The sequence below is a fragment of the Nanorana parkeri genome, unplaced genomic scaffold (assembly GCF_000935625.1).
Source record: "Nanorana parkeri isolate BGI_ZX_2015 unplaced genomic scaffold, ASM93562v1 scaffold12, whole genome shotgun sequence".
NCBI lineage: Eukaryota > Metazoa > Chordata > Amphibia > Anura > Dicroglossidae > Nanorana > Nanorana parkeri.
In genome coordinates this window covers 2,114,154-2,138,212 of record NW_017306280.1, presented here as the reverse complement: position 1 = coordinate 2,138,212, position 24,059 = coordinate 2,114,154, and the positions used below count along the sequence as shown (strand labels likewise).

The 24,059-nt window shown below is 42.1% G+C and overlaps 1 protein-coding gene across 2 annotated transcripts in view; it reads right to left on the bottom strand.

Moving 5' to 3' along the window:
* JAG2 (jagged 2) overlaps positions 1-24,059 on the bottom strand; it is an 83,944-nt gene that overhangs the window by 48,497 nt on the left and 11,388 nt on the right. For both annotated transcript variants that reach the window (XM_018556572.1, XM_018556581.1), the window contains exon 3: positions 1,640-1,694. In XM_018556572.1, the coding sequence (XP_018412074.1) occupies positions 1,640-1,694 (55 nt within the window). The remainder of the gene's footprint in view (positions 1-1,639; positions 1,695-24,059) is intronic.

The following is a 24,059-nucleotide window of genomic DNA, read 5'->3' as shown; positions in this document are numbered from 1 at the left end:
CTCTATACAGAGTGTTCCTGTTTATTCATACATTGTGGATATAGTACGAGTTACTATGTACACAATCATGAATAGTAGTAGAAGATCACTACCTGTTAAGTCATAACTGGTACAAAGTAACTCATACTATGTCCAATTATTTACAAACATTCAGCAATCCTTGATCGATGAATGTTTGTATAGCAGTCTCCATCCTGGATCGGCTATCACAGGAGGCTGTGCGAGCAGTGCGGGGAGGAGAGCTCGGTCTCATTTGACAGCTGACCCCTCCCCCTTACCGCCGGTTCAGCCTCCTGTGACAGCTGTCTCCGCCCACACAACGCTCTCCTGATCTGTTACAGGAGCGGGAGGAGGAATCCTCCTGCAACACGCTCAAAGCGCTCTCCTCCAAGCTCGGCCTCCAGACACTTTCTCTGCTGGACGCTGCGTCAGACGGGACACAGAGCACCACCCAGGGGGGGAGGATAGAGACTATGGATGCACTGCCATTTCAAATGAAAGATAGCACTTTCAGCATTTTGCCCAAAGTGCCATTTTCGGCCAAAATGTTTTGGCGGCCGAAATTTCAGTGCATCCCTAGTTATTACTTTATAAAACTATCAGTGACGTCATCACAGTGCTGCACATGACCTGTGCAGAAAGAGCCCACTACAGGCTGCCTGCAGAAAACTACAGGAGGTGGGCGGATAAGACCAATCACCCTGCCCAAGGAGAGAGCAGCAGTGACCTGTCTTTATTACAGGAACTTCCAAGTGTCCCATTGGATTAATACACAGAGCTCACCAAGATTCAAGTAAGAATACACGTGGCTCTTGTATTTAGACAATATTTGCTTATCCATCTGGAGGGGAGGGAAGGAGGGTTAGCTCATATACACATACATAAAGTGCCAGTAAGTGCCAAAGGCAAGTCAAATGATGCAGTTTACAAGACCATAAAGAATTTTACTGAAATTTTGTGGAAATACAAGACTTCTGTAAAACAAAAACATTTTACATGGAAAAAAAAAAAACCCCATTAAAACGCCTGCTGTACCCATTGAGATATCAGAGACAATTTTTAGGTTTAGACAAGGCAATCATTTTGTTGCCTCTTTCATTACCCACAATGATCATGCTGCGGTGGAATAACTGGTTCTATTTTAAACTAATAGCGTACACAAAGTGCTAAAAATCAGCCAGGAGAAATGTACAGCTCCAGTCACTTCTAAATTGATGGGAACAGAGCAAAATCCATCCCACTTTTAGGATGCATAGTTATTAAATTTAATCCAGTTGGAGAGACATAGTAAAAGATTAAACTACAGAGAAAGAAGAATTCTGTGAAGACTGATCAAAGCAAACACAGGCAGGTGTTACATTCCCATGGAATGGAAAGGTTTCGGTACAAAGGCCAGGCAAGTTACAATGTAAGTTGCAGAAATTACATAGTTAACAGTTTATTAAAGTCTTTTCACGTACTACTTCTACTATTACACCCAACACAAACTGCTATCATCCTGTGTTTAGTTGAGGGTAAGATGTGGTGACAGGGTAAGCAAAAAAAAAAAAAGAATGAGACCATGTTTTTGAATCTGCCTGTATAACACCACAAATAACACAAGTAGAAATTATCTTACGTGGTATAATAATCTACTCACCCACTTTAGTGTCATTATCCCAGTCCCAAGCCTCCAAAATTAATGTAAACGATCTCTGAAAAAAAGAGAAATCGAATTACTAAAAAAAATAAAACATTAAAATCATGTACAAAAAAAATTGAAAAAAAATAAAAAATGTTTTACATATATTAATAAATGATGTGCGTTTAGAGCTAAACTCCAGGCAAACCACAAAGCTTACCGGGACTGCTGGATTACAGATTGTACAGGGAAGGTTGGTCAAACAAAAAAGCCAACTGAGAGGCTTAAAGTGACACTAGACTCAGGAGTTAAATCTTAAAAATACATTCAAGTACCTTAACTATTATCGTAAATGTATCTTATTTGTGCATCACTCGGCTGTAGATTATCAAATCATCTCTGAATTGGTGCTGGCACTGTCCTTTCTTCTGGAGGGTGGCTACTTTTGTTCCAAATGGTCCCCGTGTGTGTTGTAAAGTAGCCACCGCTCCAAGCTCGCTAGAACTAGACTAGAACTTCAATACAAATTATCTAACTAAACATGAGATTGCAGTCCATCACAGGCGCGAGCAGTGCACATAGAATATGGCCGACTTTCTCCAGTGACTGCAAATCAAAGGATTATCGGGATTCTTACAGGACTATAGCAGCAACTATATATAAAGTAATAGCGGAAACAGTAGATAATAAAAAAAGGGCATTAGCCAAGGCTAGCTCAATGGTTCATCAAGAGAAAGCAATCAATTTAACGCACATCCATAAGGTTGCATAGAGCCTGTGTAAGTGATGTGACTCAAATGCAGACAGGTACCAGATTTCAACGACTACAGAGATTTACAAATCCTAGATGGTTACCATGTTATCCTGAATAGCATTTGGCGATATAATGAAGTCTTCGATTGTAAGCAAAACCTGCATCTCAAAAAGGCAACAATATATCATGAGATTGTGCACTGTAAAAGGATATACGCGTCCATCAATTTGCTGAGGACTTCATAGTCCCATCTAAATCACATGGAAACTCATTACAACTTGCATGGTTTCATAAAATAACTATACAGTCCCAAGGTAGCACCAGTAAATTACAGCCACAGCGTGCTCGAAATCAGCACATGGTTCACTATAAATCCAACATGACAGCTTCACTACATCTCAGGAGCAACCTAAATACCTCTTGCTCCGATATGCCAACAACAGCAACAAAGTATCATAGAGGTTCCGTCAGCCTGTAACACCAGTGACATGACTGTTATCCAGAGTCCCAACACCCAAACACAATAGGAAAAAGAATGCAAGATGTTGCAATGACCATGAGATGGCAACCAAAGAGTTGCTGCAAACTTGTTCCAGGTCAATGATTTAAAGTGCTGAATGCAAATAGTTTAACAGCCAGGAAACCATAATTTTTAGGAGAGCTTTGATAGCAGCTTTCCCTACTTCATTTTTGACAAGTTTACTTTAAGTTGGTACATATTTTTTCAGTTTAAAGCCCAATTACAGGCTATTTTTTTTTTTTTTTTATGTCCACTCGCACCTTACAGAGGGAGAATGGCACCTATGTAATTATGACGCTCTTTGAATCATCCAAGAGAGGTGAGGCAAGTGAGCTGATCTGATGATGAACCAGCATGAGCTGCGGGGGACATGGTAGACCAACACTCCCAGAATGGTGGTTTCAGTGTGGACTTGAAACTTGGACTTTGACAAAGAAAGGTATGCCTTTATCCAAATTCTGTACTATAGCAAAAGAGCCGCTTTAATACAGGCATAGACAATATGGGATCCGGGAGCCAGTCTATCCACTCCAGGAGCCAGCAGGGGTTTAACTAGTGGGGGAAAAAATTAAATTCTCAAAAGTTAGGTGCCAGCTGTTGGCGACCTGGCTCCTGGGATTTGTTAGCACCCTCTTGGCTGGCATCCATCGATCAGCTGATCGAAGGAACCAGTTGAAATATCTTCGTACGGCTGGTGACCGCTGTCCGACTACAAAAGAGACCGTGGCAATTCCTTGATCAACGTGCTCGTAGCGTTAGAAGAATCTGCTCTCTTTTTTAGTTCAGCCTGTGGGTTAAATTTAAAAAAAATATAGGAGTAATGGCCAGCTATAGTTGGATATGTTTTTTTTTTAAATTTATTTTGTCCAGACATGCACTTGAGTATGTCACATGAGTATGCCTCATGTGACAGTACTAGTTGTCTCTGCATTTGTAGTCACATGTGGATGGTGAATGAATGGAGCAGCAGGAGAGCAAGGTAAGAAGAGTGAATGCTGCTGGGGAGGAGGCATGTGAACAGTTCCTGTGCCCTGTATGAGCAAAGGAAAGGTTCACTTTAAATAGAACTCTTTTTCCAAGTCAAAAAGCTCATATTTGACCAAAATGGTCCTTTACATACTGACACAGTTTTTCCTATCTGTACAATAAAGCCTGAACAGCTGGCAAGAGTAAAGGTGTGGATAATACCGACTGTAATCCCTTCAAGAATAGACTTGACTAATGTTACTATTGGCTAAATAAGTATAGTTGTAGTGCACATGCAGACATGATGGCTAGAAGCAATAACCAAGATACCAATTTTAATTTGATTTAATTTGCACCTATGTCAACTGCGACATCCGACCACATGAGACGGAGGTGATGAGAAAATGTTCAGGTCATAACAACATTACAAAACCTTCTACACTGTTGTAAACAAGCTTATTCAGAGCTCACCTTAAATTGTATATAATTTTTTTAATGGTAGCCCTTCCATATTTGCTGCTTTATTAAATATAGATATTTGCAGCTTAACCACTAGAGGGAGATTAGTATTTGGTTCATTTAGTCCTTCTGCTCAACAATGAACCCCAGGAAAAAAGCTAAATACACATACTGGTATTATATAACCTGCCAAAGTTTTGTATTTGTCCATCTAGTCCTAACACAGCACGTACCCCTTAGTTCCAGTGAAGGGAACTCTTAAGGCATCATCATACCAAGACATTTTGTACAATTTCATGCTCCCCACTTTGTAAGAACAGTTTGGGGGTGGCCCCTTCCTGTTCCAACATGACTGCGCACCAGTGCACCAAGCAAGGTCCATAAAGACATGGATGAGCAAGTTTGGGGTGGAGGAACTTGACTGGACTTTACAGAGTCCTGACCTCAACCCGATAGAACACCTTTGGGATTAATTAGGGCGGAGACTGCGAGCCCAGGCCTTCTCCAACATCAGTACCTGACCTCACAAATGCGGATGGTCAAACATTACCATAGACACACTCCTAAACCTTGTGGACAGAAGAGTTCCCAGAAGAGTTGAAGCTGTTATAGCTGCAAAGGGCGGGCCAACGCAATAGTGAACCCTACGGACTAAGACTGGGATGCCATTAAAGTTCATCTAGTTTTGTTTTTTATTTATATATGAATATCTAAAAACAACTGAAAACATTATTCAGCCCCCATAAAGTATGTTTGGGCTGGACTGAGAACACAACGCAATATGTGTTCTGTAGTCCAGTATGGGAGTACAGGGCAGTGCTGACAACACTGTTTGAGATTTCAGTGCAACAAAGGCAGCTCAAAAACAGGAAGTAAGGAGCTTGCTGGATTCATTTACTTTTTGTCCAGAAGAGATTCCATCTTTCGAGGGAGGCAAGGTACTCATGCAATAAGTTTAATTCCCAGGAGCCATTGTATTGATAAATATATGACCAGTCAGTCATTTTCACAGTGGTACAAATATGTGACATGGGTATAAAGAGACTGTCAGAAAGTCCTCCAGGAGGAAACCCAGCTCTGAATTTCTAGATGCAACAGATTTGTCTGACCATTATCCACAAAGCACCAAAATTTACACATACAAGATTGCAAGGTAAGGGAAAGAAAGGGGGTTATGGATTGTGCATGTATATTAGTGCTACAAAATCACATTAAAACAGGGGTGGTGTCCTTGATTGGAGAGCAGCCAGTCTGTCCAATCAAGGAGCCAGTAGGATTTTCTAGAAACCAGACCCATTGAAAACTAGAGCAAACCTCAAAAGTTGGGACAACAGCTGTAAATTTTGAGTATTGCTGACCTGGCTCATGAGTTGTCCCACCCTGCACAAAAACAATCCATACAAACATACTATACATCGCAATATTACAGAACTTTACAATTCCGCTAACTTAAAACATTTTGCATTTCTAAAGTCACTGGTTTCTATTTATTTTATACAGTAATATCTGAGCATTTATGTTACATCGGCAAGTCATATAAAAAAAAAAAAGAAGAAGTATTTCTGTATTACAACATATCCAACAAAAGGGCTAGCATGGCTTCAGGCCTTTTCAATTCTAAATAATTAGCCAATAAAACATCAGCTTTTCCTCTTTGACCATTGGCTAAAACAGTCCAGAATTCTACCACCATTAGAAAATGAAGAGACTGTCGGCGTTCTACAGCTACGGCACCCAAGAGACTGCTGGCGGATTCCATTAAGACTTACACAAATAGGCATAGGGACACTGTTCAAATCTGCTGGGAAGCCATCTAAAATATAGTACACAGAACTTCAATTGACCCAAGGCAAAAAAAAAATTTTTTTTTTAAATGTATTAACTGCTGCCCCTTACTGCCCATTCACCTGGCATATCAATAAATGATGCAGCTAACAAACCCAGCCACGTCAACCAAACTGTTCTTAGTTGCAACCTAAACATCAACCCAAGTTCAACATTCTTTAAGTTCCATTAAACAGCTTTATAATGAACTATTTAGTCTACAAACATAAATTGATCTTCCTTGACAATTAAAGAACATCATAAAGAGCTTCCAAAAGGTCAAGAATCAACTTTGTAAAAAGGTCACTTGTCTGTGAGCCATTTAATGACACCAAAAGCCCTGATGGTACATTTGAGCTACTAGTTCAGACAATTGTCACTGGCATCAGTAGTTATATACAGGTGAAACTCGAATAATTAGAATATCGTGCAAAAGTAATTGCAGTAAGTGCTGCAAAAGGGGCCCAAACCAAGTACTGAGTACATATGCATGCTTGTACTTTTCAGAGGTCCGATATTGTTCTATGTACAATCCTTGTTTTATTGATTGCATGTAATAATCTACTTTTTTGAGGTTGTGGATTTGGGGTTCTTGGGGTTCTCATGAGCTGTAAGCCATAATCATCACAATTATGACGAATCACGGCTTGAATTATCTTGCTTTGCATGTAATGAGTCTATCTCATATATTAGTTTCACCTTTTAAGTTGCATTAGTGAAATAAATGAACTTTGCACGATATTCTAATTATTCGAGTTTCACCTGTATTTGTATGTTACACTGCTCATGAATTTCTCACATATTTAATGCACACTTGTCACTTTTTCGAAACCCATACCCCACCACCACTCTAAGAACCCTATGATGCCTATTGCTTACATTTAGACAAACAGTGCAAGCAAATTGATAGTGCTAGGACCCATTACATGCTGGAAGAGGGCATGTAGTCATAAATACTAGATATTGTGGATAATTGCTAGGGCAGGGGTGGCAGCTGGAGCGGTGGTAAAGATAATAGGCACTGGAGGCCAGGGAGTATATTTAGAATATTACTTAAGTTCCTTTAAATATTGGTGTGCAAGGTATAGTATCCTCGAGCAACCTATAATAAAGCAGCTTAGCATGGAAAGTCTAATGAGCTTAATGGTTGCTACATGCTACAGCACACCCCGGCTCTGTGTACTAAGTCATCACTTATGTCTATCTACAGATAAACACAGGGACAAGATTGCAGCCATTAAAAAAAAACAAAAAAAAACCCAAGTCAAATATCCTAAAACAGTAATACACACACGCGTTAAAAATGACACAACATATTTCTGCCCCATAAATTCAAAGGTGGCACAGATATTCTGATCCTTCAGCTCTGCAACCTTCTGTCTCCACCCTGTCACTTGTCTGCTCATTGACCTAGTGACCAAAAGAGTGATTTACTCCAGCCCATAACAGAAAACAAAAATTAAAAGGAGAACTATGAGGGGAGTGAAAAATCACACATCCTCAGTTGGAGCAGACGTCTGACAATGAAACTGTCACACGTCAACTCAATAGATCGGGAAGTGAGCAAACACATACCGTCGCTCACTTCTCGATCATCTCCCTGCAGAGAGCATTGACTGGTGGGCACTGCTCCCCGCAGGGATACCCCCCTGATCCTCCAGCGCTGAGTGGAGGAACGAACGAGGGAGGGGGCAGGTACAGTTGCCTCTGTCTCTAGATAGGCAGAGCCCGCTGTCACTCACGCAGCTGGGTGGATCTCGACAGTAATGTCGGGATCTGTCCCGGCTGCGGCGGTCTCAGTATACCGCAAGCTGTAGCTCGCTATATACTGAGCCTTGGGTCATGGGAGGAGGTTAGTATATGTCCTGCCGTTACCCTCAAGAGAACTATGGGGAAAAACACTTACACTATAGTTCTCTTTTAAAAAGTAAATTAGTGACAGGTACACCCAATTCAAATAGCAGAACACATCGTCCCGATAGCCCCGTAAGTGTTTGAAATGGCCATAAAATACCCAAGTTATGTTTTTAGTTAGAAAACTTGCCCAGTTCAGCATCCTAATTAACTCAACAGAAGATGCTAAAAATCTATAGTCTAGGTTTAACATAGATCCCAGAGTCAGAGAAAGGCACATCAAAAAGGAGTAAGCACGCTTTTGCAATACGCTCTAGATTAAAGATGGTCAACTTGGTCGATAACCAAGTTTGGACAATGTTCGTTATATAGCTAAAGAACGTCATCATAGATTGCAGACATGCTACAGGTATGGTTGGAGACTGGAGATATGCTGCAGGCTTTAAAGCCAAGGAAGGTGCCACATTAGCCTCTATTTGGAATGCAGTTGCCATAGGTCTACAGCTATGATACCAGCAATTTGAGTGCTTGAAAGCTCACTTAAGAGCTTAAATGAGCACAATGCAACCTTGACAGATCACACAAGCATGCTTTGAAAGGAGCCGTTTTGGGAGACCATTAAATTGGTGGCTCTAGCTCCGCTTTAAAGAATAGGGACATGTTACATGAGACTGCTAGAAAATCAATGCTTTTACAACTTACTGCTCCCACTAAAGGTCCGAGGGCTGCACAAGTACCAAAAGGGTCACGTGGCCACAAATTGAAAACAAGGTGTTTACGTAGGTCTACAATGCAGTTGTACAAGGCAAAGTCAAAAATTATCCACACTCTGGCTGTAGAATGTATTTTAATCAACTTTTAGAAAAGACCAAATAAATAATATTTCGACAATCTCCTTGCTTTTCAATACACTTTGTCCGTCTATCAACAAGCTTTCGTTTTCCCTCATTAAAAAATGTTTTAGGCTGAGCGGCGAGCCACAAATGCACTTCATCAGAGGTGGATATTTCTCCTCGTAGGGCAGCTTTCAGGGGACCAAACAGGTGAAAGACTGATGGAGCAAGATCAGAGTGTCGACAGTGTGTGCAGAGGTGTGCGGACTTGCATTGTCATGCAAGATCACAACGCCCTTGCATTCATACACACTTCTTCATGACAACACTTTCTCCATACTGTGCACAAAGTAATTGATAAATAACGGCACCAGGCACACCCTCCGACCACAAAAAACGAATCACTGCATGTTGCTCTTTCGTGCAAATCACAAATGGGGCACTGCAGTTACAAATGAACTGACGTAACACATTCACACCTGCACATCCGTGACCGGGGAGACATTAGCCTTTGATCAAAAAAAAATCGCTGATAAGGCAGTGCAGCCAACAAATTTTTTTAATATAACCAGAGTGCAGATCATTTTTGACTCACCCTCTTAATAAAAAATCTTTTATATATATATATATATCCAGCTGAACAAGAAAACACTATAAAATGTCCTTAATAATTCACATCCTAATTGCAAGACAAGGTGGTGGCAAGGTAGGTACAAAACAATGTTGTGTCTCTTTTTTCAGCACACAGGCTTTTGAAATCTCCATTATGTCTAAGGGTTTATTCAACATTTTCTATAGAGATGATGTATAAATGAACAAACAGCAGTTTCACTCTACACGGAATGCTAAAAACACATAATTCCCAAGGAAAAAGAAAATGTAAAAACCCAAAACAGGCAAAGTTAACGAGCCCGTTAACTAATAAGTATGAATTTAAAAAAAATAAAAAATATATATTTATTTTTTCCCACTTGGGTTACTGTCTCTGGCCTTATTAGAATAGAATTTGCCAGCAAGGTGTAAATTGACCTGATTATTATAATTCCTAATCAAACACATATATAATTATGAGATCTGCATTATTGTGTCCCAGTATTTGAAAGAGATTTCTAAGATGAAGCTTGTCTGACTTAACCAGACAACAGTTGCACTTGACCCAATTCATGAAGCTTCCAGAATGGCTCAAGTAATTGCTCACAGAAAGGGTCCCATATTTAATGGGCCTGTATAGCGGTTCTGGTCAAGACTAAAACAATATACCTAAAAATAATTGAGCCAATAAAATATTAAATATTGTCCATTTACAATATGAATGCTCTACCAGGAAACAAAGCTTTAGCTTTTGGCTTTTTTTTGTTACGCCTTGCTTTTAAAACCCTATTGACAGATCAATAGCTTAAGCTGACATTTTGAGAAAAAAAAAGGAAGAGGAGGCATGGGTAATAACCCCACCTCCTCACTCCAAGGTTTCAATAATGTGAATGGACACAACTATTGCTGTGCTTTCCCTCTAGAAAAATAGTTCTCTGGAAATCCATCATGTATTAAATGTTTATTTGTAAAGCAAATACTGAGTAATCGTTCGCTGATCCACTCTCGCTCTATTTCGTTTTTTTATTAAGGCTCCTATGTGAATGCTACTTTCTTTGCTTATTCTTTGGTTTCAATGTAGTTCCTGAGTTAGTGATCAAGAATAAGTATGGGGATAAGGCATTTTTGATACTCTGTTATTGCAGGCCTGGAATAAGCATGCTGTAAATGAGTGCTTGAAGTAGACACAGCCAGACATTTAGCATTTTCATAAGACCAACAATGGCAGACCCATGCTTCACTCATGCCAGAGTCACTTTAAATAATTCTACGCCTTGCCATGGGAACCCAACAAACCTTTTTCCCAAACTATTTTATATGATCACCTCATATGACCACAAAAGCAAATCGTGCTTAAAATTATATAGATACCGCTACTGTCATTGTAAGAATTTTTACTCTAGTTGCTTATCCAGCACCCATGGGAAATGCACAACAATATCCTGTAAAATGACAAGCATTGCTTTATAGACGGCAAGGAAGTGGCATTAGCGAATGTGGGGAGAATAAAAGGCACGGCAGAACAGAGCTCCGTCTCAAGGTTAAATTGTCATTCGTACTGGTATGCGTTTCCTCGCTCTAGTTTCTAACAGCTTGCAGTCTCCAGTGTAGTTGGATCCCACCAGTATCGGATGACACTGCTTATTCCTGGCAACCTTTAGAAGAAAACGACGCTTTCATGTCATACATTTCACAGGGCCCTTTGATTGCTTGGCTTTAAAATCTTCATCTATTTACACATCCAGAAAATAAAAAAATGTAAAAAATAAAAAAAGGGGGGGGGGGGATATTGAGGTCGGCAAGATGATCCGCTCCATTAAAAACAGTTAATGTGTAATGAGCAATTAATGAGATGTTCCTGCAGCACTGTAAGAAGTCACTGGGGAGGGTGTTCTACAACTGGGGTCCATGACCTGCATCATGCCTTGCCTTTCGAGACACAGCTCGCTCTCCAAAACATGTTGGCGTGTGCAGGAAATCCCCCATCTGTCTCTCTGGCAAAAGCAGGAGGAGAAGGTTAATACGGCAACATCCATTCAAAAAAGAAATGACTGATGGCCATCCTACACCCGCCAAGCTGTACCATTGAGCTTGCAAAATAATGCAATGCAAAGAACAATGGCAATTTGCTAAATGTGGAATCAAATGCAGCCAATCAAAAAGTATCTTTCCAACTAAAGGACGCTGGAACCTGATTGGCCATTGTAGGCTACTGAATTTTGACTATCCCCATTACTCTATGGCTTATCTGGATTTGGTCATTGCCAAGCCCCATCTGAAAATGCTAGTTGTCCGAGTTATAATTCAGAGCCACTTTATCTGGGACAAGCATGCAGCAACTGAAGAAGTTTTTTTTTTTTTTTCCTTGGTCAGTGATTCAAAGCATCAAAAGCAGTATCTCAGCATGCAAGCCAGGCACCTAGGACAGGAAGCATGTTAGAACTACAGAACACCCCCTCTACACAACTCAGGGGTGAGGGAGGCGAGAGGTGGAGGGGTTCTGAAGTTCAAAACCAGGTACAGCAGAGGTAGAGTGCACAGGAAGCCATGAGATCATGGAGCTCTGAAAAGATCAAGCTACTTTTTATTTGTACTTACTGAATAAAATGTGTTATATCATCCATTTTACAGACTGAAAGTTTTCTCAGAGTTCACATACACTTTGAGGCCAGTGCCAATGGGCTTTTCTGTGCAGAAAGGAAGGAAGTCACCAGAACTCCATAGATACATTTTCCAAAATGTAAAACACACCAGGTCTCATAGGTCAAAAAGACAACATTTCAGAGGTTAGAATTTTGCGCTTTCTAAGTTACTGAAGAGGACCATCCATTAATGACGAAAAGATCAGCTGCAGGAAGCTTATAAGCAATGCTGGTGACTAACCCCTTGCCCTTGGCTTGCCTTTTTTGGGCACAGCTTCCACAGAACAGGTCCTCTTTAACAGTGGATGACTACTGCATCTTCTCACATGAGTCCGTGCTTATACAATCTCCCCCTGACAACTACAGTGAGTCTGGAAACCATCTACTCGCATTCTCCAAGGTTCAGCTTGTGGGTCATTTACAAAAAAAGGACACCATCAGTCCGAGATTTCGGCAAGAAGAGCAGTCCATAACCAAGATGAAGGTTATAGCCCATTCAGCAGGTACACTCAAGCCACTGTAAAGGCATTTGTTTTTTTTGTTTTTTTATGTTCGAATGGAGTGCCCCTTCAAATAATCCTTGAATGAACTTGGAGGAGCTGAAATTCCTTTGGTTGGCTCACCTACCTGACCTCACATTAACTTGCCTGGGCTCATAAGGGGATACAGCCCTGGCACGATGCAGCTTTGTTTCAGGATTTCGCAAGTACTGAACAAGATACAACTTATCACATCAAGGAGGATGGCCTTTATTAAAAAAGGTAATAGTTTTAAGGGATCGTATACTGCATGAAGGCCAAGATTCAGACTCAAGTTAACCACCGAGAAAAAAAAAAAAGGCAAAAGATTGATTACCATGTGTTCAGTGACATTTAGATAAAGAATACAGCATGTACGTGAAAGGATCTAAAATCAGTTTCCCAACTGCAGTGTCCTATAAATAACTACAACTGGGAGCGTGCAAGCCAGCGCGGCACCTCTCCAAAGCCAGGCCCATAAACACGAGCAAGCTGCAGGACACTTCTGTGCATTGAAATGCAAGTATGACGTTCGTATAGGGGGCAAATGCCACAAACAATTCCAACTAGCTGACGTGTGATAATACCGCAGGTCTCTGACAGGTCTGAGTCCACTAAATATTTAGAAAAGAAAGAAGCATCCATAACTAAACCCACGGCTGCACAGGAGCAGATCTCCTGAAGCTGCAGAAGAGTAACAGAATTGAGCAGCTACAGAAGGCAAGAGGTGGACAAACTAAAACCAGCATTCAGGATTTAGATGGCCACACATTACAATCCGATTGTCCAATCCTCTTTAGGATTTACCTAAAGCCAAAAAAAGGGGAGAACCTTTTCACTACATAGCTGTTGGTAAATCTAAAAGCAGATTTTGGCTAAGTACAGCCTGAAAGGCCAAAACCGAGCCCAACTGAGCAAGCAGGCCACAAGATGGCTTTTAACAAGCCCCCCACAGTCCCTAAAGCCTTAAAAGACCACTATAGCAGAACACAGCAGCAAGCAGAGCCTGAATATGTAATTTATTTTAGAGACATTCCTATTATTTACCCCAAGTTAATCCGTCATATGCAAGCCTAAAAAAAACGAAATAAAAGCAAATAGGAAAGACTAGGGAGGCACCGCTACTAATACCGGTGCTGATACCGAGTATTTGGGTGAGTACTTGTGTACTTGCCAAAATGCTCCAATACTTACCTTCGATAGCGGAACTTATGGTCAGAGGGAGATCTCCCTCTGACCGGCAGTGCCGAGGGAGCATGGAGCCGGTTTCCTTTGCAATCAGGAAGCCAGGCGGCTTTACTTGCTGCCAAGCAGCCTGGCTTCCTAACCAAACGGGAAGCGGGGCAGCACGTTATGACTCGCGTCCCGGCTTCCTGATTGGTCAGGAAGCCACGCTGCTTGGAAATAAGTGAAACCAGCTTCCTAGCCAATCAGGAAGCCAGGAGACAGGTCATGATCCGCTGCCTGACTTCCCGATAATCTGGGCTCAAGGCACCGGTACTCTGTATTGGCGAGTACCGGAACAATATCGGTACTCTTTTTAGATACAGAAAAAACGCTATTGGTGCATCCCTAGGACAGACAACACATTCTTTTTACAGAACACATTGCCATTGATAACAGAAGTTATGAAGCAACAAGGGAGCTATATACTCAGAACCGAAGTACACGCTGGGATTTCTAGTTCAACACACCTGAAAAATATTTAAGCCCAACTCCAGTCAGTTTGAAGAGTCTCTACGTGTAAAGCCACAGGCTTACCTTGAACCAAATATACTCCATTCGTATACTTGCAGCTTGTACCACCAATCTATCCATCAACAGGTTGCAAGAAGGGTTTTCTGGCTGTAGATGCCATTGCTCTCCCTATAGTGCATAGTAACTGGTCGTGTAACATCCTAATAATGGCTCCACAAGGAACGCCCTGCCATCTTTGCATATCACTATTTTTGCTGGGTGTATCCTTAGGAAGACCCCCTGCAATTGCCTCTCTCCCATAAACTGATGGGCAGCTTGGATGGGCAGCTTGGATGTTCTGTATAATATTTATAACAGGAGAAGGGGGTGACCGGAGGCAAAATTACCTCTGCAATCCTAGGGTGCCATCACCCCAATATACTCCAACTGGTGTTTAAATGGGGACATTAAACATAGCGTCTAAGAATGCTCTTATACACACACAAAAAAAAAAAAACACAACAAACTCCCTGTAAATCAGCAAACGTCACAGGAGTCCCAAAGGATCCTAGGACATGAAGTGCAGTGTGCTGCATGGGGGAGGGCCACTTACAGTCAGGGGCATCCCTAGTATTTTAGTCACCTGGGGGTGGTTTGGGTGCTTGTGCTGTATGCTACGATGGAAGTATTGGGGATGGGGGCGCTGGGGGTTCGGCTTTGGCATCATCTGGCTCCGCTCTGTCCGGCACCCCGCCCAGTGACGCTACTGGTAGCCATGAGCTGGACGGGACGCCGGACAGAGCATCCTAAGTTGGTAAGCGCTGGCGGGTGACATGTGTATGGCTTTTACACTAGGGTTGCAACTAAGGATTATTTTCATAATCTCCCAGCCGATTATTTTTTCAATTAATAAAAAAACCCTCAAATGAAATAACATCCTCAACTTAAAATACACAAATGCAGTATTACAAAGTTTACTTCAGAATAAAAATGCATGCACCATTTTTTTGAAAATTGCACTGCACTGGAACGTACGGCACTGCACGATCCAATGCGGGCGATTACACTGTGGTTGGTTGGGAGGCGTGTTTTGGGTGCCATTGAAACGAATGGCACTGCAATGCACATCCCGTAGCAGAATTTGTTAGCCCGAAACCAAAAATGACTTTTTCCTACCCACTGCTTGCTGTGCCCTCTCACCAGCATGGAACAGAGAGCTAGGGGATCCAACCAACTAATAGATTATGAGAATCGTAAACAACTATTCTCATTATCGATTAGTTGGTTGCAGCCCTATCTTACACATGTCCCTGTCAGGCTCTTCGCAACCTGGGACGCTTTGGCCGGAAAGGGGGGGGCATGTACACTGCCCCCAACGAGGCAATAGCCTGAGGCTGCTGCTTTATAGGGATAGCCCAGTGTACGATTGCTCATTGGACTCTTCTCCAGCCAGTATATTGACATCCCAGGTAAGAAAAATGTGCTGTATCTGCAGGCTGCAGCTGAGGATTAAAAAAAAAAAAATCTAATTTACTTCTCATCTACTGTTAATAGCCAGGTGGGATGAACAATTATTTGACCCGAGTCTAAATATATAGCCAACACAGGCAACATACTAAAAGCAAGGAATTCAAAGGATGTGTCCTCACTACCTATTACAACCACACTTTCTTTCCCATATAGATGAGATCCAACTGGTGGCTCCATTCAGCCAATTCACTGCTCTCCATACCTTTATGCTCCAGTTTTTAGACATCAGCTCAATATTGGCTTGCAGACTGTTTGCATCTAAAAATAGTTGGTGTCTTCCAGAGTCCAAATAAGAAATCTGCATTAAATCCTATTTTATTTATAATAAGACAGCCTATTACGCAGTATGGTATAGCCACTGTTTATTCACGCAGTGCAGCAATCGGTTTCCAGAGGTCATAGCACAAAGACGTCTGCGCTTTCTTAAACAACATCTATCTCACTAGATCAAAACAGTGCTAAAAGTGCTCTGTTCTACGTGATTGAGAAACACCAACACACACTAAATATTTGCCTCTCCCCAGTCACTGGGACGGAGGGCTGCAGAGCTGCACGGGGAGCAGGCAGAATGAAAAGGTGTAGCCCCAGCTGTCAGAAGAGCTGGGAAACAAGCCAGTACAAGAGTGTCTCATATTTGAAGCAGACAATGTAAATTATGGGACTCTGGGCTTTCTGCTTACTGTCAACGTACAGTGCAGAGAAGCTCACTGATCCTAGATCTGGTATTGCATACCACAGTACTGTGTCTTCTACTTGTCACACAAAAACAGTGGAGTCAGCTATTTTGTAACCTATGCAAAAGCCTCAACTCACTCTGACATGATAAGCTAGCCATTAAAGCAGCAGTTTGTACCATTTTTATCCCCCAAAATGGCCATAGGGTACAATTCAAAGCTACCACCCTCCCAGCTAAACAGCTATAAAAATAGAAACTAAAAAAAAAGGTGCACCAAATGAAGATTTCAAAACCAAAATATATTTTTGGAGCCTTCACCAACAGCAAATAAAGAATGGCAAATTCTATAATACATGTAAGCTATAAGCTTGCAGCAGGTTTCCCATTGAAGTGAAAGCTCACCATGCCAATATTCAGGTAGTGCAGAATTTTAAAGTGACGGAAAAAGCTGGCCAGGCAGCACAGTGACAAATCTCCATCAAAATGGGGTTACAGAGAAATATAAAACTATAAAACCATTTGGGGAACAGAGGGGATCACAGCTTGCATCCCTCAGGAACAGGAAGGACAGACCCAAATGTAAACAGAGCTGAACTCAATCTGTACAAAAAGATAATGGAACTAATGGAGGCCATGCACATAGCAATTTAATGAGAACTATGAGGCGAGTGAAAATCAGCCTCATAGTTCGAGCCGACGTGTGACATGAAACGGTCACGCGTCGACTCATAAGATCTGGAAGTGTGCGAACGTATATCGTCGCTCGCATCTCGATCATCTCCCTGCAGAGAGCGGTGACTGTCAATCACTGCTCCCTGCAGGGATTCCCCCCCCCCCCCTCCAGCGCTGACTGGAGGAACGGAGAGGGGAGGGGGCGGGCAGAGCCAGCTGTCCCTCACGCAGCTGGGTGGATCTCGACAGCAGTGTGGGGATCCGTCCCGGCTGCGGAAGTCTCAGTATACCACAAGCTGTAGCTCGCGATATACTGAGCTTTGGGCCACGGGAGGAGGTTAGTACATGTCCTCCCGTGACGCTTAAGAGAACTATGGGGAAAAACCACTTACCCCATAGTTCTCCTTTAATGACGAATCTTTCCTCAATGCATCAGTGGCTCCTTAGTCCTAAGGTACCACACCCCTACCCCTTAGTACTAGTAAGTGCAAAGATGAAATGGGCTTTTAAAAAAAGGTACCAATGAACACGATTGTAGACCACACTACTTTAAGAATAAAACAATCATAGTTTATTTCATCCAAAAAGGTAAAATAATTTAAAATGAAATTTTGTTTAGCATTTTAACTTTGGGTTAAATAAACTGTGATGTTTTATTCTAAAAAAGTAGTGTGGTCTACAATTGTGTTCATTGGTACCTTAAAAACCCATTACATCTTTACACTTACTAATGACAGATCTAGGTACGAGCAATTACTGGAAAGTCTCTACAAGATAAAATAGATCTAATGGTGGCCATACATGTGGTCTGATTTGCATATCCTGGCAAACCAACCTATTAACTGATATGCCCACCCTGGTTTAAATCAATCTATATTAGGCCTCTGGCATACACAAATATTTGCACCAATCAGAAATTACTGTCAAAATTCCACAATGGCCCGACAACTTGGCAGTACTTCCACTTTAAGAAAGCTCTACCGTGCAAATTGAAATAGGACTTCTGCTTTTTTTTTTTTTACAAGAATGCATCAGTAGAGCCCATTTATTCTTAGATGGCGAATAAGCAACACTATATATGCAAGGGTTGCAATAGCGGACAGAGGCTCCCTTTAGGCTTATGGTTAACATTTCGAGTGGAAGCATTAGACATCCATTCTTGTGTTTGACGTAACTCTTAAATCATACCATCTCTTACCCTTCATCATACCATAGCCCAGCCTTTCTCAGCAAGGGTCCCATGGCACCCTTGGGTGCCCTCTGACTTGGTCAGGGGTGCCTTCAAGTTTTCGCAGTGTCATGCATTTCCATGATGAAGGAAGGGTATCCACCAGCACTTTGGAAATAGATGAGACTAATCCAGGGCGGGCTGCATCCAGGATTTCCCCAAGCATCCAGAAGAGGACAAAAGTCCACCTCTGTCCAGACCTGCTCCATGTTCCGTCCTCTGCCACACTGTGATGAAGATTAAAAAGGTAGAACTCCAACGTCAAGGTGGGACTGAGGACTCTGTCCCAGTAAAGGGGGCTTCTGAAGTGAAGTGGTGACTCTGAAAAGAAACCCAACTTTTTTTTGCATTGCGTCCCCCCTTAAAATCCATACTAGACACCTATCTAGGATAAGGGCCTGGTATAGATTTTGTGGGAAACCACACGTCATCTTTTTTACACTTTAGACTGTGGTGCAGATATTGCATACGGTTAAAAAGGGAGCCACAACTGAAATAAAAGGTTGAGAAAGGCAGCCATAGCCCACCCACACGGATGTTTTAGTGCAACATTAACTGACTATACACAATCCTAATGTGTTGATTTTATGACACAAGAGCATTCCTCACACACTGCTCAGCCTGTATTGTCGGCCAGGTGGCAAAGGACAGAGAGCGTTCCAGATATATTGCAGGTTGTGACCCAGACACCTTTCCTCTGCTGTTTACAGTTTAAAAGTGTAAACCTGCAATAAAAGCCTCAACTATGGCAACACCATTATGTATTTAAAGAAACACTATAGGTCAAACACAAAGAATACCTTGAAAAAGTCAACCTACCTCAAGCCAAAGCTTGTGAAATGGAGACATGTGCCTAACAGGCAACAAACTGTTGGAATACACCTTTTTTTTTTGTTATGTACCTTTCTACAAGCCCCTGGAGGTGTCCAAATTCAGGTGTTAACGATCGGTAATCAAATAAAATGAACAAATACAAACAAAACAAAAAAAAACACCTTTTTGATTGCTCTCCCAGCAGAATGCCAGCTATCCTGTACATGGAGTTGGGAGGAATGTTACCAACAGGACCACGGATAGCAACAGAAACCCAGCTAGAATATTAATACAGCGTCACTTCACCCAAGAAAAGTTAAACTTGAAGAAAAAAAAAAAAAAAAAGTAAGCAAGTTCAACTTTTATTAATATACAAAAGAACAGAGCGAAACTGCAGCCCAAACAAAACTATTTATTGTGTAATGTTTCATTAAACATTTTACATATACAGTTACATGAGAATAGGCCGGGTCAGAAACTGTACTGGCAAATAGTGTACATAACCCATTAGTAAAAGAAACCCCTAGAAACTACCAACCAATTAAATTCATGAACGGGAATTGCAGTTTTTGGTGGATAGTTGAAAGCAGACTATCCTGCTAGTTTTGGGATCATGGGAACTTATTCCTAACCAAAAAAACAGTCACATGACACACACACAAAAAAAAAAAAGGCATCGGTGAATACTTGAGGAAAAACGTATCGGTACTTGTACTGTCTGGAAAAAGAGGCATTGGTGCATCCCTAGGTTTTATACCTTTAATAACTCAAAGTATAGCAGAATATCGGTTGATCCTTCCAGAAATGCACTCTGCTCCACTGGAATCCAAAGCAATGCTCACTCTGTTGGACTACAGAACACCTCCCCTTATATAAAAGAGAAATGGGTAGGGCCGATACTGCTCTGGATTATATTGCAGTAAAACATTGTACGCACTGGCACAAATTTCACTATATGAAAGTTTATACACACCTCCACCTAAATAAAATAAACCACAAATAAAAAAAAAAACCAAAAAAAAAAAAAGAAAACAGTTACTGACGCCCCCCAGCCCCTCTTTGGTAACACATTGCAGCAACATGTGGTAAAATGCACACAACGCATAGAGATGCATTAAGCTGCATATCTACAAAACGCACCATAGCAGCAATTGGAGAAAAAAAAAATGGAGTGGGAGCGAATGTTCCCTGCCTTAGTAAGGCCCATTTAAAATGAACTGGCTGCAATAACACAACGTGCGGCAACACATAAGGTGCACCACCGGGCGTGCATTACCATGGAGTAATAGGGTCCTTTCAATCTGTAATCTAAAATACAAGTTGACTTCTATGTAGAAGAAAAATCTATATTGCTATTTACACATAGTAAACGTTCCAGCAGCTTATCAGAATGTTAGATAAGACAAGCTTTTACTGCAGGTAGGAGGTTATTAGCCACAAATGGCTTCCTGTCAAGTAGTCCCAGTAAAGGGCACCAGTGTCAGCCCATTCTGAGATGGTCAGAATTTCGGCCAACTCCATTGAAATTCTCACAGCTTGACAAAAGACAATTACTCAATTGGCTTTATTTGATGGAACATGCAGGCAAGGTATGTCCCCATCCACTCCTTATAAATGACCCATGCAGAATGAAAGAGGAAATTCAGCACAAAAACATGGAACCAGACAGAACAGAAGCAAAAAAATCACCCTGGAATAGGGCTGCATATCATTACATAAAGTGCATGTATAGCCAAAACTTTATTTCAGTCTTGGCTAGACTAGGGAATGTTTTAAATCCATCAGTTTGTCTGTGTCCTGTTGAGGAGAATAAGGCCTGGTTCACACCTGGGCGTTTTACAGAGCGTTCCTACGAGCTGTAAAACGCTCAACATGTGAAAAACAATAATTGCCTATGGGCATGGTTCCCACCTGGGCGTATTTCAGAGCATAGGAACGCGCTGAAAAACGCCCAAAGAAGTACAGGAGCTTCTTTGGGGCGTATTTTCCGCACGCATCCATTAGGATACAGCCGGATAGCCCTCGGAAACGCGCGTTTTTTTTAACGCAAATTGCGGTGCAAACGTGCATATTCCGTACGCCCAGGTGTGAACCCAGCCTCACCCTCCACTTCCTATACTGGAGACATAACAGGAAGTAAGAAGAAGTAAGAAGAAATCTCTGCAGCAAAAAAAAATAAAAAGGCAAAATCATAGCTGTCACCAGAACAGGTGACCCCATTGGAAGATTCCCCCTCTATCCCTGTGCTGGTGACAATTACATTTTCGATTTCTTAATATTTCGGTCACCAGGAAATGTATGGTGTGTGAATCAATCTAGCCGGCTGGCCAACAGCAACTTCAATACTTTATTCAATAAAAAAAAAAAAAGAAAAAAAATGGCAGTTCAACTAAATAAAAAAAACAACAAATATAAAAACCTCCATATGGAAAGCTTTACAAACGTAATACCTTCCAGTCAGTTTTTTGTGTTTGTTTTGATGTTTAGCAGCACAAGATTGTCTATGTTTACAAACAATAGAATCCCTAAACTCTCGGGCCTGGCTCACACCTAGGTGTTTTTGAGCAGTAGAAAAAGCACTTTTAAAAATGCCCAACACAAGAAATCCCATGATTTTCAAAGGCCGCTGTTCACACCTCAGCAGCAAAAGCACCTACCGCAGGGGGGGGGGAAGGTACACAAGCATATTTTGGTAGTTTCAAGTTTGTTTTTCCCCCCCATAGACTTCACTGGAAACTCCAGAAAATGCGTTGCAGAAGCACGTTGCACATTTTTATGCACGTTTTTTGCGAGTGTGTCCATTGACCGCAATGTATCTTAAGCTGCCAGTCAAAACGTGCCTCTTCATGTACGCATGTTTTCATGTGCATACAAATGTGCCAAACGCGCAAATAACCGCACGCTGAACCCACGCAAAAACAATGCCGCCTGGGTGTGAACCAGGCCTCAAACTTTTTTTCTATTAGGAATCCAGATGAAACAAATATACATTGCCCAGCAAAGTATTTATTTACCTTTTTGCTCAAGCACTGAACCACCATCATGTTTCCAAACAGCTCCAACTCTCAGCTCGGCTTCCCTGAACTTCCTGTCCAGCACAAACCCACCAAGTGTAAGGAACTCACCTCTGGGATGTCCGTCGCTCGGCGTGAAGCTCCTCCTCCCCGCCGGTGACGTCACGCGGTGCCGCCCCCCTAGTCCGTTTAAGCCACGGATTGCAATTGCACGGCCTTCGTGCAATGAAGTGAACGCCGTACCCTTCGCTCCTCCAACGAACTCAAAACCAGCAGTTGTAACTGCTCAGCTCCAGAGGGAATCCCCTCTTCAAACCAACCCTACAGGACTCTCTCTCTGGCAGTTCCCCTGTGCACCCTCTCTAGTCAGCTGCAGGGTAAAACCTCTGATCCCTCTCTCTACCAGGATTAACCTCCAGAGTAATTCAGCTCCAAGGCTATCAGCTGCTCTTGGTCCTACAGGAAGGAACCATCCTGCTGAGATCCTCATACCTCTAAGCTGCTGCAACTACCACCGTGCCTGGCTGTTAACCCTTCATCTCCACAATCCAAGAGACTGATACTTCCATTGTGTCTCACCCGAACTGCGAGTATATATTCTACTTGTCTACTTATGAATTGCTCATTTATGCTTGAACAGAAGGTGACATTAACTTCCAGTTACTTATTATTTGAACTGCCAATTATACTTAGATTGTATAAACCTGTGCACCTGATCACACCCTACTGCTACTGTGATTAAACTTACATCCCAAGCTGAGATCCATCACGTGACTCTTCCCTCATAGCACGTTACAACAAGAGACAAGAGCAGTCTCCAGCAGCTTACTAGCTTAGAAGAGAAGGAGGAATGGAGATTGCAGAGCAGGAGAGTGTCTTGCCTTGTTCTTTTTATGTTTGTGGAGACACACACAGCTTATTAGCACACACAAGGGTGGCTCCATAGGACCGTGCAAAGGGAAAGGAGCAACTCTAAAACAGGATATAAAAGGGTCCCTAGTTAGGAGACCAGCTGATTCTGCAGGGAATAAAACTTCTGATCATCAAGGAGCAGCATCCATTGTAAGGGATTGCATCAGCATTTGAAAGCACTTCTACACCTAAGCATTAGTATAGCCAGTTTATTTAAATTATTTCTTTCTTTGGGGTTTTTATGCAGTACCAGTTCAGGAGCAGAAGCAAGCATTTTTTGGGCCCACACACTTTTAAGATACTAAAACAGTTTTTTGGGGGGGGGTTTTCACCCACCATGTGCTCCCTCTAAAAACTCACACTGGGCAAATTGATGACCAACACAGGGCACTGGGGGTGCACATTATTAAAAAGCTGGGTGTTCTGTGCAGAGGGCCGCCGCAAAGTACAAAAAGCTTACTGTGTACAATGCCGTCCCCTGTACAGCTCTATGGTCACATCCCCCTCCCCTCCTCACTAGCCTCCATTCACAAAATGTCTTGCATTATTTTCTAAAGAATGCAAGACATCCCGAGACTGCAGAAAAGGAGGGGGCAGGGCATGGGACATCATCTCTCCTGATGAGGCAGCCGCAGCCGGGGGTTAAGCCAAAACAGATCATATACCAGGGGTTAGGGACAGACGTATGCTCCTGTGCCCAAACTGCCCGAGTTCAGGAGCATACTGTACATCCATTTCTAAGTGCAGGTAATCACACCCCCGGGTAGTGTCAGCCTTTTGTATGTCCACAGTGGATTGGAAGAACCGGGCCATACCCAGCTAGAAATATGCTGATCTGGGTGTTATACGGCCCTGTCCATGAGCTCGTAAGTGGCTCTCCTGCGTGACTCTGCCATTGGCACCAGCGGCAGAGTCACCAGTGTGACAGCGTTTGCTTTACTATTGTACTTGATTT